A 16,700-nucleotide genomic window follows, 5' to 3' on the forward strand; every position below is an offset into this window, starting at 1 on the left:
AATGGCATGAAACTCCATAATAACCTAAAAGGCTCACAACTGAATTATAATTACATTGCCTCTGCTTCTGTAAACCATCAGCTTCTTAAAGTCAGGATCATAAATTAAAGTTCCCTCTTTGAATTCAGAGAAGATAAAAATTGCCAAAAGACTATTTTATGTCATTATTTGCAAATGTCTATGCACACATCTCTCTTTGGCACCATCCAGAGTCACCTGGCTTGCTCTGACATGGTGAAGTCCAATGTCAAGACAGTCTGTCATATGAGGAGGTCAAGGTGACATAGGATTGTTCATGTACATGGACTTAAGCCATGGCACTAAAACAGATCATAAGGTTCGTCTCTCCCTGAGTGGCAGTCAAGGCAGCAATAATTAAAAGCTCTGGGGCCTCTCCCCTCACTTCCAGTGAGAAGGCAAAGTTCTAGATTGGTCTTCATTGAGCATGTCTGGATGGATAGTCTTTACTGCTTATCAACTGCAACTGTTAATCCAATACTTCCTTAAAATATTTTCAGTATGTCTGGCAACCTTTAAAAACTGTGTGCTGGGCTGGAGAGATGGCTTAGCAGTTAAGTGCTTGCCTGTGAAGCCTAAGGACCCCAGTTCAAGGCTTGGTTCCCCAGGTCCCACGTTAGCCAGATACACAAGGGGGCACACGCGTCTGGAGTTCATTTGCAGTGGCTGGAAGCCCTGATGTGCCCATTCTCTCTCTCTCCCTCTATCTGTCTTTCTCTCTCTGTCTGTCGCTCTCAAATAAATAAATTTTAAAAAATGAACAAAAACTGTGTGCTGCTTTTGCTGTGAAGTAAGGTATATTAAAAAAAATAATGGGGTCTGTAGGGATGGTTTAGCAGTTAAGGCATTTGCCTGCAAAGCCAAAGGATGCAGGTTTGATTCCCCAGGACCCATGTTAGCCAGGTGCACAAGAGGGCACATGCATCTGGAGTTCGTCTGCAGTGGCTAGAAGCCCTGGCGTGCCCATTCTCTCTCTCTCTCTCTCTCTCTCTCTCTCTCTCTCTCTCTTTCTCTCTCTCTTTTTCTCTTTTCTATTTCTCCATCAAATAAAATGAATAATGGCTGGAGAGATGGCTTAGTAGTTAAGGTGCTTACCTGTGAAGCCTAAGGACCCAGGTTTGACTCCTCAAAACCCACATAAGACAGATTCTCAAGGTGACACATGCACACAAGGTGGTGCAAGCATCTGGAGTTCAATTTCAGTGGCTAGAGGCCCTGTCAGGCCAATTCTCAACCTCTCCCTTTGTCTCTCCTCCCTTGTGCGCACGCGCACGCTTTCTCTCTCTCTCTCTTTCCCTCTCTCTCTCTCTCTCTCTCTCTCTCTCTCTCTCTCTCTCTCTCTCTCTCCCTCATCAAAGTCAGCCCCACTGGTACGATTACTTCTTATTGAACAGTAGAGTTTTTTCTTCAAAATAAATATGATATCAGGTTGTTTGTGATAATTTGATTACAAAGAGTGTTTAAAGTATGCAGAGAACTTTATGTGGGGGGTGCTGGTTCCTTTAGAACATGGCTCATCATTCATAATAAATTTTTTATATTTATTGTTATATAATGATGCAAGACATTTTGCAGAATCAACCTTGAGAATGGTAAGATGTCAATCATGAGATTTACTTACAGGTCATGCTTAGCAAATACATATGATATATTGATATGCATGTGCATAGATACACATACAAATCTACACATGTTGTATTTTCATAAATCTGACATATACTACATATAAATATGGAACACAAGATTTTCAAATATCATGGCTAGTATTTTATTTTGATTGGCTACCTAAAACTTTGAAAAAGACTAATTGTTGGATAGGTCACATACTTTCTCTTTCATTTTTCTAAAATACTATCGATTCTTCAAGGTTGAACAAATCTCTTCAATGAATCTTCTGCCATCTGTAAATCCTCTATAGTTTACCTCAAATCTACTGACTTCAGCTTACTTCATAAAGGAATAATTAAAAACATGGTACCTATGTACCAAAGTCTGCTCCCACAAAGTAAATACTCATTGAATTTTAAATTCATGAAATGGAGTCACCCCTTAGGCCTTGCAGAGTGTGCTGAACATAATATTAGTAACTAAATAATCTATTTTCCATATTCATTGCTAGTTGTCAGGCCTGTGCTTTGCTCCATTTTAAATAGTTCATTTACAGGGTATGATATTATAATTCTCTGATCTCCTAATTCATGATAAATTCATTGAGGAATTTCATTGTATTCCTTATGTCCCTAAATTCAAGGTTTGAAAATAGAAAAATCTTAGGAAATGTCTGTGCCTTGAACTTGTCAAATTAACAAGTCCAGTTTACCCTTGACTGTTCAGAGCACCTCAATGATTTGCCTTCTTTATGTAGTCTGGATTTTAAAACTATATCACCCTCAGTCATTTTTCAGAAGCTGCTCATGTCCTGGCCAGACTGAACTTTGGCATGGCAGACTTTCCTTCCATCTCCTTAGGTAGCTTGATCCAGGGAAGGCTGAACTGTAGACGGGTTCATCTAGTAAAGGTTTATCATCTACTTTATAACCTTACAGGTCATTTTGCACATTTCTTATCAGTAGTATTTCAGGAGTGGGAATTTTGATGTAGCCAGTTGATAGGGCAACCAGGTAAAGCCCTCAGAAAATGAGGCAACATTGACCACTCTTAACTTTCAAACAAGAAATTCTTTTTGAAGCTATGTGATTTGTATTAAAGAGCAGAAATGCAACCTCAAATTAAGGATGAGAGACAGAGAAAACATCTATTACAACATTTTAGCAAAAACAATGGTGGTATTGTTCAATGTTTTTGCTCCCATTAAATTTCCCACAGGGCAATTAGACTTAGCAAAAAAAAAAAAAAATCCACTCAAACCCAGTACATTTCTAGTTGTTCATCTGCCCAAGCAAGTAAAATCCTGCTTAATGGTTCAAAAGCCAACATTCCCAAGGCATTTGGATCTGTCTTCTTCAGCCCAGCTCCTGGGGCAGCTTTTTCACAGGTAATTTTTCCATAATCACTTAAAATCAATAATGAAACATCTTAAACTGAACAAAATTAGTGAATTATAAAACTATAGTAGTATTTTTCCTTAAGATAACATTCCCCTGTATTTTTAGCCTGCCTTATACAATAGGGGAGAAATTAAAAATAAAATGATTTGACCCAGACCTGGCAGAAAAAGAAACACATGGTCCACGAATGTCATCTGAGATCATGACCCACATCAGGTCAGGTCATGTGCTAACTTTGGCTGAAGTTATTAAGTGTCTATGACTGGCAAGTAAACACACACACACACACATGCACACACATGAGCACACACATACACACCAGCATGTATGCACATATTTGGACATGCTCACCTACACCGTTTTATTCATGCAACAGTCTCCAACTTTGACTCCCAGGCCACTGTAAGAAAGTATGCTAGAACACTTCATATTCCAGTGAAATTTTGGTGAGGTTAACAAGAAATAAAAAAGGGGGGGATTTTGCCATATTCTTATTCTATTTTCCATAGACTGAAACAAATAACATTATTAAAATCAAAACAAGAGTAAAATAAAGCTAATATTAGAACCAGCTAATCAAGGTAAAAAAATCACCACCTTGTGCAGAAAACTTAACTGGATCCCCCAAAATTGTTGCAACAGTATTCACAATACTCAAGAAACAAACAACTCAGGTGTCGATCAAGAGGAATAGGTAAAGACACACATACACACACGGTACAGTGCAATGCTCTTCAGCCTTAAGATAGGAGACATTGCCATTTGCCATAACATGGGAGGACATTAGGTTAAACAAAATAAGCCAGAAGTAGAAGGAAGATTGTAACATGTATACATTTTAATGTGGTCCAATGTATAAAGATAGAGGAGGGTGGTAATAGCCAGGGTTATAGTGAGGGTCAAGAGTGGGGGAACACGTAGCTAGATTGTAGGCAGGTGACACAAAGTAGCAAGTGAGTATCATTAATAAATCCAGTGCTTTAATGTTCACCAAGGACTACAGTTAACAAACATAGGTTATTGTAGGGCAGGGAGTTGTCCTGGGTTTAATCCCCAGCATCCAGGTAAAAAGCTAGGTATGGCCAGGCCAGTCCAGTCTCCAATCCTGTCAGTGGAGATAGGAGAATCTCAGAATCAGAATTCGAGGATTTCTGGCCAGTTACTGTGCCTGAAAATAGTAAATATGGTTTCAGAGACTGTCTCAAGAAAACAATGAGGTAAAGCACTACAGGAGGACCCCTGGAGCCACCTGGTCATCTGCACACACACAGCAGCACACACATGCCACATACAACATTCACATGCCAAAAGTAGGATAATGTTGCCAGCATTTCTGCTAAACAAGCAGATTATAGCTTCTCTTGCCACATGGAGAACTGTGGTGACCACTGTACTATAAACATATGTGTGTGTTTTATGTCATTCCATGGTAGACCATAAATAGACATAATTAAATTTATTTAAAATAAACAACTAATAGTGTTTTTTCACTCTCAAAAGTTGTTGAAATGTCAAAGCAGCTGACACAGACATTGTAATTCTCTAGGTTTGAAACAGTTTGAGCTCTAATCTATTAGCCAGATTTACATTTTAAAATTTCTTTAAAGATTCGTATTCCATACTTTTCACTTCACGGGTTTTTAAAATTCCTCAAGCTTTGCCCTGTACAGTGAAAGTCACCTTAGCAAAGAAAGGAGAGATTAAACCACCATGACTTTTGGAACAGCAGAGGCTCTGAGCTGTAATTCTTTGGCTCAGAACCAATGTCTTAAAACCAGCCATGGGAAAAGCTGCTGAAAAATGAGCCTGCGATTCTTTCCACGTCTGACTTGCAAAATGTTGACATTATAACACCAGAGGGACCCAAAAATATTTCAAACAATTATGAATTCTTTTCTATAAATATTTTTAATTGCTTTAAGAAATAAAATAACATGTTTGATCCTGTTCCTTTTCTGACTGACTCTGGTCACCCTGAGCAGCTCACCACTCTGCATTTATTTTTGGTTACAAGGTCAGGAGGACATCTTCAGGCGCTAAGTCTGTTGTTAAACTGTGTTTTCCAACATGAGCTGGGTGTTGAGTAAGGAAGTCAGCTCCTGTCAAAGCAACAACTGAGTCCAGACTCATTGAAGGGGCAAAGTGTATTACTTCTGTCCAGGCAAAGTAAGATCTTTGAAAAGTTCCCCAACCCTTATCAGATTTATTAACACAAAGAAAATTTTTATTTTTTTTATTTTTATGACACTTCTTTGTCTCTGTTGCTTCTGCTAGGAAATATGAATTTAAAAATATTGTGACTTTTCTACCAGAAGGAAGGTATGTCAAAGTGGGAAACATTATACATGTGGCCAAGGAAGCCCATGCCTTCTGCAAACATCATTCAACTACTTCAGGTATCTCTTTCCTCAAACTCAATGGGAATCACTCAGAGTAAAAGGAGAAATTTATTTGAAACCTGCAATTTCTTCTCTCAGAGAATATGATTCAGAGGCATGCTTTTTGAGCTCAGGAAATAGACTATGATACCCTTAGTCACAGATGAATTGTATGCTCAGTAGGTTAATAACTCTTCAGTGTAATTTCAATATCTCCCTCAGAGACTGATAACAGACCTGGCTTACTTTCAACATAATACCCTCAATTTTCTCCATAGCATTTATTTTCAATGCAAAAACAACAGATGCCAAACTGACCATTGATGTCCTTATAAAATATCCCAAGAAAAGACTTCCTGGTTTGTAAATAAAGCTAAGGTGGTCCTATTGGTTGCTCCCTAAAACTTAAGTATTTAATTTGAATTCAACAAAATTATGCTTTGTTTCATAGTGCTAGGGGCTGGGATAAGAAAGCAGAACTTACCCTCACTTCCAGAAAATGCATCAGTCAAGCCTGCCAGTGCCAAGGTTAACAGCAGCTGCCAGGGATCCATACCTATAGGACCTGCAACAAGAAAAAGAATAAGATAAAGCCAAACAATGAGAAAGAGACTGTTATGAAATGTCATGTAAAGATGGTTAAACCACACATGTACAGACATGGCATCTGTACAAGGAATCCTAATAAAATCTTCTACTGCTCTAGGCGTTGGTACCATCATACTTTCATGAAGACAAACAGCAGGAACTAAATTACACTTCTCATGGATGGTCACCTCAGGAAATAGCATGGCTGCTAGATTTTTGTGTCCTGATTGACCGCCAAAGAATCAGCTCACAGCAAATGACCCCCATGAATCCTGCAGTCACAGGGTCAGTGAGCCAACATGGCTCACTTTAATTTGATCCAGAAATAGAAATAAAATGGTCATCAGTATTACCAAGCATGGGGCTTTAAGCAGGACATGCCATAAAAGAAATTAAAAAAAAAAAAAAACAGTGATTTTTGTAATAGTAACATAGGAACAAATGAACTCAATCAACACTCAAAATGCTGGGCTACTACTGAGCTAGCCCAGGGAGGTGTAACTAAAAGGCAAGTACACAGGTGATAAATAAATGAACATCACTGAGGCCTTGCAAATTCCGAACTTATGAGAGATGTAGGCACTGAAAGACCCAAGAATGCACAGAGCTTAGGCACCAAGACACCACAGTGTGGCCTTGCTAGCCATTTGGAATCCCATGTGTGTCTGCACCTTGAGCCCTACAGTCTAATGAACAAGGAAACGAATCAACATGTCTCTGTCAGCACATACCTCTATTTAGAGAATATAAGCGTCTCTGGGAAAAGAAAAAAAAAAAAAAAAAAAAAAAAAAAACAGGTCACGGTGCCTGCATCCAGGATTATCTAGATACAAGTTTGAGCTGGTTGGAAAGGAACTCGGTATACTAACCTCTGTAGAGCCACTGCTGCACCTGGCAGCTAATTCTAACTACTTTAAAGGTTTGTTCCAGTAATTCCATAAAGCTATACCATCAGAGTTGGGAAGGAAGATCAGCAGTTAAAGGTACTTACTTGCAAAGCCTGCTGGCCCAGGTTCAATTCCCAAGCCATTCACATAAAGCTAGACGCAAAGAGAGGCACAAGCATGTGGCATTCATTTGCAACAGCAAGAGGCCCTACCATGCATATGTATGTGAACATGAATGTATGCACAAATAAATAAATAAAATAAAACAACCACCACAAAAACAAAACCCTGATCTATCTGTAAGTCACTCAGGCATGGCTAATCATCACACCACACGTTCTTCCAAGGCCTCGATTGGCCTTGTTTTAATTACTATGAAAACTTGGCAATAATAAAATTGCCCTGTTTGCTATCCCCAATCATGCTGAAATAATGAGCAAAAATGTTTGTTTTCATAAGTCTTCAGGTGTGGTCCTAAGGTAATGGCTGTGCAATTTTGGGTAGGTATAAAATGCCTAATGTTCTAGACAAGACAGTCTATATTTTTTCACCCCATATAATTTGACATTCTTAAAATATTCCTACTTAGGAAACTGCATCCTTATATAAGCTCAGTATTTTCTTGTGTCTGAATATACCTTTGCACACTCATGCAGGAGGAACCTCCTTGATGCTGCCTGTGAGACCTTCATAGAATCAAGCATTAAAATACAGATGAACATGCTCTGTTAACTGAGAGGTTTCAAACAAATATGAGCTGCAGTTATTACAACATCCATGTTTTTAATTCTTAACTTGGAAGGTGATGGATTGTTAGCCTTGCATCATACTCATCTACTTGGCAGATGTGAATCACAGAGAGACTCTGTCCTCATGTCCTCTACTTCTCAGAGTACAGGCTATGTAATCACACTTTGAAGCCTCCAACAGAAATGCATAGAAAGGCCAAACCAAATATGTAATAGACTAAAAATGCCATCCTGCTCATAAACAGATATTCCCTTTAATTCTGATCACATTCTGAAATGGAGAAAGCACTGAGTAGCCATTCTGTATAGATGAATATAGTGTGAATTTTACTAGACATCCCACGGTACACTGTTAGAAAGAGGCTTTAACAGTGAATTCTCAATTCTCAGTCTTTTTTATCTTCCTAATTGACAATTATGAAAATGTTTGTGTTTCTCAGAAGAACTGTGCCTCTGGCTCAGAGTTTCAGACATCTGAAAGAGACCTGGTAGATGCTAAAAACGAATGACTTTTATTTTTGAAGAATAGAACATGAACATTTTCTAATCCCCTGACTGTTACGTTTTTGTCTGTCATAGTAGTAGGGATGCTTTGGATCCCAGAGGCTTTGTACATGCTAGGTAAGTGTTCTCCTACTCAACTATGTCCTGTCCCAGTTCCCAAGCTTTTGAAAAATAGTGCCTGCAATATATATTTCTCCCAAATAAGGAACTAAAATCATCACACTAGCTTTATAAATCAAGCATAGCTCCATAAAATGTATTTTGTATCACAAACATAAACACCAGAATATTCCAAGCAAAATCAACAGGAATCTGTGCACTTTCATCACAGAAACAGAGGTATTTAAAATTGTGAATATTTTTTTTTCCAAATGGGGAATTAGGATTTTGCCACTTGGAGTACTGTATAGGTTGTGGATTCTGATACTCTAGAGGTGGAGGTACCAATAAGAGGAGAAAACTGAAATGTGGTTGGATCCAGCAGGAAGTAATTGCTTCATTAGAATCTTATCTTTCCTTTCATTCCACTGACATGACAGAAAGAAGACCTCTTTGTCCTTCGCTGAAGTGCTCTCTGGATCTGTCACTTGAGGCAGCTAACTCCCTCACGTTCTGTGGGCTCTGACTGTAGGCTGCCCCTTCAGCTTTGAAGAGCTTCATGCTCTGGCTCAGAGGCGCTACTTTACTGGAAACTGGCTGATATCAAATATCCTTAGGAACAGAAGGCATGCCAATCTACAGTTTGCCATGCCAATACAATGATTCAACAGTGCCGATGCTGGGAAGATATACCCCTTCTCTTCCTCAAGCCCTTTTTTGGACAAATTTCCAAATTTATTACATGAATTCATTTATTCAAAGAAAGATGAGTCCATCCAAAGTAGCTTTTAAAAGGGTTAGGCACTGTTCAAGGGAATCTACCAAATTGAACTTTAGCAATTTGGTTTTCAGTTGTGCAATATTTTCCTAGGGAAAAATCCTTTAACTTTCCTGTGATATTCATTCATTATTTGACTTCCTGGAATGATTTTTCAGCAAAAGAGTAGAAACAGACTTCTTATCTCATAAAATGGAAGTCACACCATTTCTACTCTCAATGCCTAATGCATTTTGCCTGCTTCCCTATTCCTGAAGGTAGAGCTAGTTTATAACCAATGTAATCCAACTAGCAGAAATTTTCATTTCATAAAATTCCTAACAGAGGATACTTTAAGACTACATAGTCAGTTCAGTGGCATACTGACTGTTCTGTCGCTATATGACAGTCCATAAACATATAAGGAGGGATAGAAATTAGATATGACAATTGCTCCTACTTGTTATAACCAACTACAAGCAAAGAATTTTATATAATTTTAAAATTAGAAGCTGGGTGGGGTAGCATACACCTTTAATCCCAGCACTTGGGAGCAGAGGTAGGAGGCTAACCATGAGTTCAAGGAACACCCTAAGATTACATAGTGAATTCCAGGTCAGCCTGGGCTAGAGTAAAATCCTACCTCAAAAAAAAAAAAAAAAAGAAAGAAAGAAAGAAAATTAGCAAGTATTTCTTGAATTATGAGTGCCTTTTAGCACTATACAAGGCACAATGTAGGTTAATACAAAAGCAATAAAAACCATAGGTCTTAACTTCAAGTAATTAGGCAATACCAGTATTTGAAACTGTGAAATGCTAGAATTTGGCTGAAAACAGAGAGTCAGAGCAGGGAAAAAGTTAGCTAACAAATAAAGTTAGAATTAAATGACAGGATTGTTTTGAGTAAAAGAAAGTGAGGTGAGTATGGTGAGCTTAGACAAGCAAAAGCTCGGTGCAAAGGCTCTGGTGTGGACATGGATTCTGAACAGGGTTAGGCAATGTAGTGCAGAGGCTAATAAATAGAGAACATGGTCAAGAGCTATAAATAAAATTGAATTAACAGGGTAGACCAGACTGAAATCGAATTTTCAGCTCATTAATCTGAAGCTCACTGGAAGTGAGGGAATTTCCTTAGGATGAAGCTGCCGCTCCAGCCTTCTTACCTTAATTGCATTGCATGCTGAGAAATTTCGTGAGAACTACTACAGAGATAATATGGAAAGGCACATCTGTGATATATGACTGAGTATATGTATAGATGAAAAATACCCAACAGGTGGTAACCAGGATGTTGAAATCTAAATTATTGAAGGGGAAAAAAAAGGTCATGTGGTTGTTCTATATACAGTATATATATATTGAGTATATACAGTAATCACAAGACTTCTGGCAATATTTGAAATGTCTAGTGGAACGATGAAGGTATAAGAACAAAGACTTACTAAGAGAGAGTTACACAGAGATAAGTATTAGGTAAATTTAATTTGAAGACTTGTGAAAAAATTCCCACACCATCTTTATCAAAAATAATACAGATGATGTGTACATTCATAGCTTATTGGCCACTTGAAACAGAAAAAATGAGACACTAGAGACACAATACAAAATCCACTCACACTCTCTGCCCTGTGTAAAATATTTAAAAGGAAAGCAGATGACAGGATCAATGCAAGTGTCTTGTTTGTGCATTCATACATGCAAAGAACTAAAGAGAGTCCTAATACTGTAAGCCACAATGAGTATCACAATGGCAACTGACTTAATGAGAAATAGTTGACTCAAATTGTTGCTTTACTGATCTAGCTTTTTTCATACTGAAAAGGAGATAACTTTAAAACTTCAATAGAAATGGCTTAGACTGAACAACCAAGACTTCCTAATAAATGTGAACTTCCTGATGTTGGTATAGATTAGCAATGAAATGTTACAAAACTGAATTAATTGATTTCCTAGTGAAGCTCTTCCAAGAAGTCAGCACTGAAAAATAAAGAGGCTAACACAAAATAGTGTCTAAAATTACCTCTTTTAATTAGCACCAGGTAGTTGCCTGAGTGGTTTGCATCTAGTGTTCATGGTAGAGCTTTTTATGGCTGTTATCATTTGAAAATTGGTCAGCTCCATAATGAGCTAGGTCAATTTATTTCCTTCCCATTAGTTAAGAAAAACTTTACAGACATTTTTTTATATAGCTACAGTGGTGTGATGCTTAACATTGGGGACATGTTCTGAGAAATGCATCATTAGGTAACTGTCACTTGAACATTAAGGAGTATACTGACACCAACCTAAATGCTATAGCCTACTATACACCTAAGCTATATGGCGAATATTCATACCTTATTGACAACTTTACAGAAACATAATATCCCATATATGTATGTATATATACATAGATATAGATATAGATATAGATATAGATATAGATATAGATATATATAGATATATATATATGCAGAGAGAGAGAATGATCTATAGATGATGGGTGTATAAATAAATATGGAGCTGTATATAGAGACATATATATTAACTAATGTGAGAGATATTTATATATGATATAGCCTAGGCAATAATGAACAAAACAGGATATTAAATAAAGTATGAGAAAAATGATGTATTCAAGGAGTACAGTAAGTACATGATGTGTGAGATTGTGCTAGAATGGCACAGTATGTATTAAAATTGTTGTTTGACAATAATTTTTATTTTTAATAAATAGAATATATATATTCTAAAATTTATGATAAAAGTTATTCCACAGTAAATACATTAATTAGTAAGATAATCAGTTATCATTATCATCATTGGGTATTATACACTGTTCCTAGTTGTACATGCAGAACTTTATGTGATTGGCAATACAGCATGTGTATTTACATCAGAATCATCTCAAACATGGGCAATGAAGTTTGCTAAGGTATTGTTACAAAGGAATTTCTCATCTCCATTATATGATGGCACTCCTCTCACATGGAGCCTGACACTGACTGAAGCATAGTTATGCAGCATGTGGCTGTAATTTTCCTGAGGTCGCTCTTCTTTTTAGATGCAGTGGGGAATACACAATGAGAACATGAAATCCATCAGGTAATTACTGTAAGGTGTAGATAAATGCACCCTGAGATTGACATATGCAGAGTCGGTCTCTACTTTCATCAAACATGTGCTGCCTAAGTCCATTGCCACCAGTCACAAATGGCAGGTGGACATTGGAAATAAAGTTTAGTGTGACTGAGGAATAAAAAACTCAATTTTATTTATCTATAATTGATTGTATTAGTTAAGCATTCAAGTATGTTTGCAACAGGTTGATATGGGAATATACATTACTGGCTCCAAAGTTTATGAGAGCTAAATAAAGATCAAGTATTTCTCATAAAAATTAATCAATTAAATTGAAATGTGCTATTTGGTATAAAATATGTATAAATTTTGAATACTTGGTACAAAAATATCTCAATAACATTTATGTTGACAATGTCTTGAATTTAGACTCTTGAGTTAAATAAAATAACCATATTATTAAAACTGATGTTGTATTTCTTATGTTTTAAATGTGACTAGTTGAAGTTTTAGAACATTAGATGTAATATAAACTGCACATTTTGTGGTTTATATGTTTTTACTTGCATTCAAAAACATTAATCTTAGTTGTGCTTAAATGTTACCAGCTTAGTTTGTGTAACAAAATAAGATGCAAATATATATTTGTATTTATAATGGCATGTAAAATGATTTTGGTATGTTTTAAGAGGTCCTTCCAAATGCAGAGTGATGAGGACAGAGATTATTTGAAGCATCTGCTACATCAGACATGAGTGTATTTGCAGCAGCTCTGTTTGGGAGAATACTTAGTGTGTGCTTTTTTACTTCCAGAAATGTGACTATTCGCAGTAGGTCTACTTGTACGTCATGGGTAACGAACGGTACAGTGGTATCTGTTTCTTTAAAACTAAAACAGGGGGACATGATTTACTGCATTAGCCAAACTAGGTTGTAAATACTTTTGACAATGCTGATTTTATGCTACCAGTATGAAGCCAAAATAAGCGAGATCCAGGCCATCACTGCTGGGAAAAGGGAATATTGCTAGCTTGCCTGTACATTGGGTATCAGGTCCAGAAATTAAGCAATTTGCTGACATTGATACAAAATGTAAGAAGGCTTCAGAATGAACCTTGGGCATTTGATTTCATTTGATGACATCTGGTCTACTGTCAACAGATGCCAGATGCCACTTAGTTAATAATCATTCAGAAATACTTTCCCAGGTGTACAGACAGTACATCTATTTACCAGACATGAACCTTAGTCTTCAGTTTCAAAGAGTTTTAGCTACTAAAGTGAATGTGCTCTGGAATCAGAAAAAGCTAGGATCAAACCCAGACTTTGCCAAACCTGTTTACTCATCTTTAATGTGAGGTTTACACTTTTTAAAAAAGTATTTGACTTTTTAAAATATATATTTTATTTATTTATTTATTTGAGAAAGAGGAAGGAAGGGGGGGGGGAATGGGCGTGCCAGGGCCTCCAGCCACTGCAAACAAATTCCAGATGCATGTGTCCTCTTGTGGATCTGGCTTACATGGGTACTGAAGAATTGAACCAGGGTCTTTTGCAGGCAAACACCTTAACTGCTAAGCCATCTTCTCCAGCCCTGAGGTTGATACTTTTTTTTCCCCCATTTTCATAGAAAACCATAGAGTAAATGAAATGATTTATTCAAAGCACTTCTGCATTCTTTAACAATAGAGTTATAATATCCCCACAAAGTAGACTGAGAGTGGGAGCTTCATCTATATATTATGAAATGCATGATTATGCAAATGGCAAAGCAATCAGTGCTGGGCTCCTAGGCACATTTATGTAAAAATCCATTAGGTCAGCAGTAATGTATTATGTATCATTTCTGGGACAAGGCAAGAATGCTGCCCGTTTCTGTTCAGGTATACAGGCAGCCACACACCTTCTTACATTAGAGCGCAAGTATTGTAGCAAGTACTCTAGGTGCTAATTATTCCTCACATCTTTATTATGACTTTAATGCCTAAGAAAGCTTTTATGATGGCATTACTAAGATCAGTTCAGATATTTTATGGGCTACAAATTTCTAAAACTGAAAAAATGAGTTGAAAAATTCTAACAATAAGAAGTTTGACTTGATGTTAGTGTTATTCCTGGGAGAACTCAGAGAAGTTAGCTGGGTTCTAGAACCCTGGGTTCATCATCCGCCCCTACCCACCTTCAAACACACTTTTTTACTTTATAGATTCAAAGAAGAAAGGACGGTTCAGCAGCCAAATTTTTTATGTTGTTTTTTTTTTTTCTGTCATGGTATGCATGGTTATTCTGTGCAGTGATTCTGTTTGAATACAGCAGTATCACGGTGCAACATCGGGCCACAGCAGTTATCCCACTGGATAATAACCAACTGACCTCGCTCCCCTTACACACTTGGTACATTCATGGCTTCATGATGCAGGTGTGATTTTTATACAGAAGACAAAAATCAATTCCACAGTAGCTTACTTGAATAGTATATCCTTTACTCTCGTATTTTATTTTATGCCATTTCCTTGACCAAATCATCTTTTTCCCCAAAACAAAATTTAGAAAGGAAACCTCATTAACTTTCTGCTTTCTTAGGCCAGTGCCTTAGCCACTAAGCCAGTTGCTTTCTGCTTCCTCTTTGCACAAGTGACTCACCTTAAAATCCATTTATTATTATGATAGAGTACATATGATATGGAAAACTATTCCTTAAATGAATTTGAAGATGTTGGAATTTTTTTTCATACTCATGTTTGCTTCAACTAATGTAAGAGATTAACAGGCTATGAGAGGCAAGTTCTCATAAAATGAAGTCCTCAAACCAAAGCCCTCACTATCTCCATAAGATGATAATCTGACAGTGAATAATGCAAAAAGACATACTGTCCCAAATCCTTTTAATAGCTTCAAAGAAATGCACATGTTGCTCTCTTCTTTGAAGTGATACCAGAAATGCAGAGAATTAAAAGACAGTATAACTCACATATCCTGATAACATGTAAAGCAAAAAAGTGAGAGAAATACTTCCTTCATTTTAATCAAGTCCCATGTGGTAAAGTTGTTCTTTTAAGGTAAACAAATTGGGAAATCAACAGTGAGGCAATGTAATCTCCTAGGAAAAGCATTAGTAGAGGAGTCAGCAAGTCATGCTCTGATGCCAGCCCAGCATTGCCTAACATGGTGACTTGGGTGGTAACTGAATCACAGTGAACCTGAATTGCCTTGCCTGAATATCATTCCAATATTTTGTAATGATCCAAGTGAAATAGCTGTCATTTATTAAGGAATACCCATATTCTGACATTACTGGTGACTTGGCTTTCTATCCTTTAAGCTATGTGCAAAGTAGGGGCAAGATATGTGCTGCACATTCTTGTTATCCTTAATAACTATCCTTGGGCTTGCCACAGAGTAGATACCCACCAAGGAACCAGCCTAGCAAATAAGTGTGCCAAGCACCTTATTTCCTTTAGCCTTCTCACTGACACTGCAGGGGGAGCCTCACACTACAGTAAGAAAATGGATGTAGACTGAGCTCACCAAGATTGGATATTTCTGGGTAGGGTTTAGATTTGCTCTTGATGTCTCCAACACCTGTCTTTGTGTTGCCTACCACTCCTTAAACAGCAACCTTGGCATAAGAACATATGGCCCTGGTGTCAGTGAACCAGGATAAAACCGACACGGCAAGGAAAACAAATTTTTAAATTAGGATTTGAGTTACATAGGGAAGCAGGCTGACAATGTTTCTAGTGCTTTTGGCCATCAATGATGGAGACAACTCATAAATGCTAACACACTAATGCTGACATAATCCATGAATGCCGATGTGACAGTCTATTTGAGTTGTACTGCTCGGCAGACAGAACAACCACCTTTATTCTGAGCCTCCAGAAGCACCTGGGCTACCTTCAGATATAACAGTTAAGAGCTATGCACTGTGCTCTCTCCGTGACACAAAGACATCACTCTGAATCCTTTAAGCCTATAAGTAAAAACAGAAAGAAGTCTACTCGGTCATACTGACTGGCTGCTAGAGAAATGGCAAACACATAGCAGATCAGTGTCACGTCGCAGCTCCAGGAAGTTGACAATATTCTACTTCATTCTTCAAGATCACAGAAGGTGTGATAGCCTGCCCTCAGACCATTCATTAAATTAAAATAAAATATGCTGTAGAACCATCTAGCTGAAATATAAGCAACAAATTCAAGTCATATATATAAATTTAAATGTTTTATAACCATTATAAAAAGGAAATAAATGGATAAAACTTGTTTTGAGAAGATATCCTACTTAACTCAATATATCTTAATATTTCATCAAGTAATCAACTTAAAAAGTCTTAATAAGAGACTGTACACTCATTTTTTCATACTGTGTCTTTGAATCGGGTGTGAATTTTACTCAGACCGTATCTCACCTGGGACTAATACCATTAGAAGTGCTCAATAGCCACATGTTGTACTGGACCAGACTGCTTCGGAAACACAAAGAGATTGTAGAAATCCATCTGGGCAGTCTGCTGGTTAGTGCAGAATGTGTCTGTTTACTCATAAGGTAGGCCAAGCTTTTGAGAACAGACCTTTGAACAGTTAATTTTCAACATCTAATATTTTCTTAAAGTCTAAGAAATATTCTTGTTACTGAAGCAAGAAGCAAGG

The 16,700-nt window shown here is 37.3% G+C and overlaps 1 protein-coding gene across 1 annotated transcript in view; it reads right to left on the reverse strand.

The window, feature by feature from the left end:
* Positions 1-16,700, reverse strand: part of Ghr (growth hormone receptor) — a 272,896-nt gene that overhangs the window by 135,957 nt on the left and 120,239 nt on the right. The window contains exon 2 of the mRNA XM_045132800.1: positions 5,889-5,969. Coding sequence (XP_044988735.1) covers positions 5,889-5,958 — 70 coding nt within the window. The 5' untranslated portion in view covers positions 5,959-5,969. The remainder of the gene's footprint in view (positions 1-5,888; positions 5,970-16,700) is intronic.

The sequence above is a fragment of the Jaculus jaculus genome, chromosome 13 (genome assembly GCF_020740685.1).
Source record: "Jaculus jaculus isolate mJacJac1 chromosome 13, mJacJac1.mat.Y.cur, whole genome shotgun sequence".
In the NCBI taxonomy this organism is placed as follows: domain Eukaryota; kingdom Metazoa; phylum Chordata; class Mammalia; order Rodentia; family Dipodidae; genus Jaculus; species Jaculus jaculus.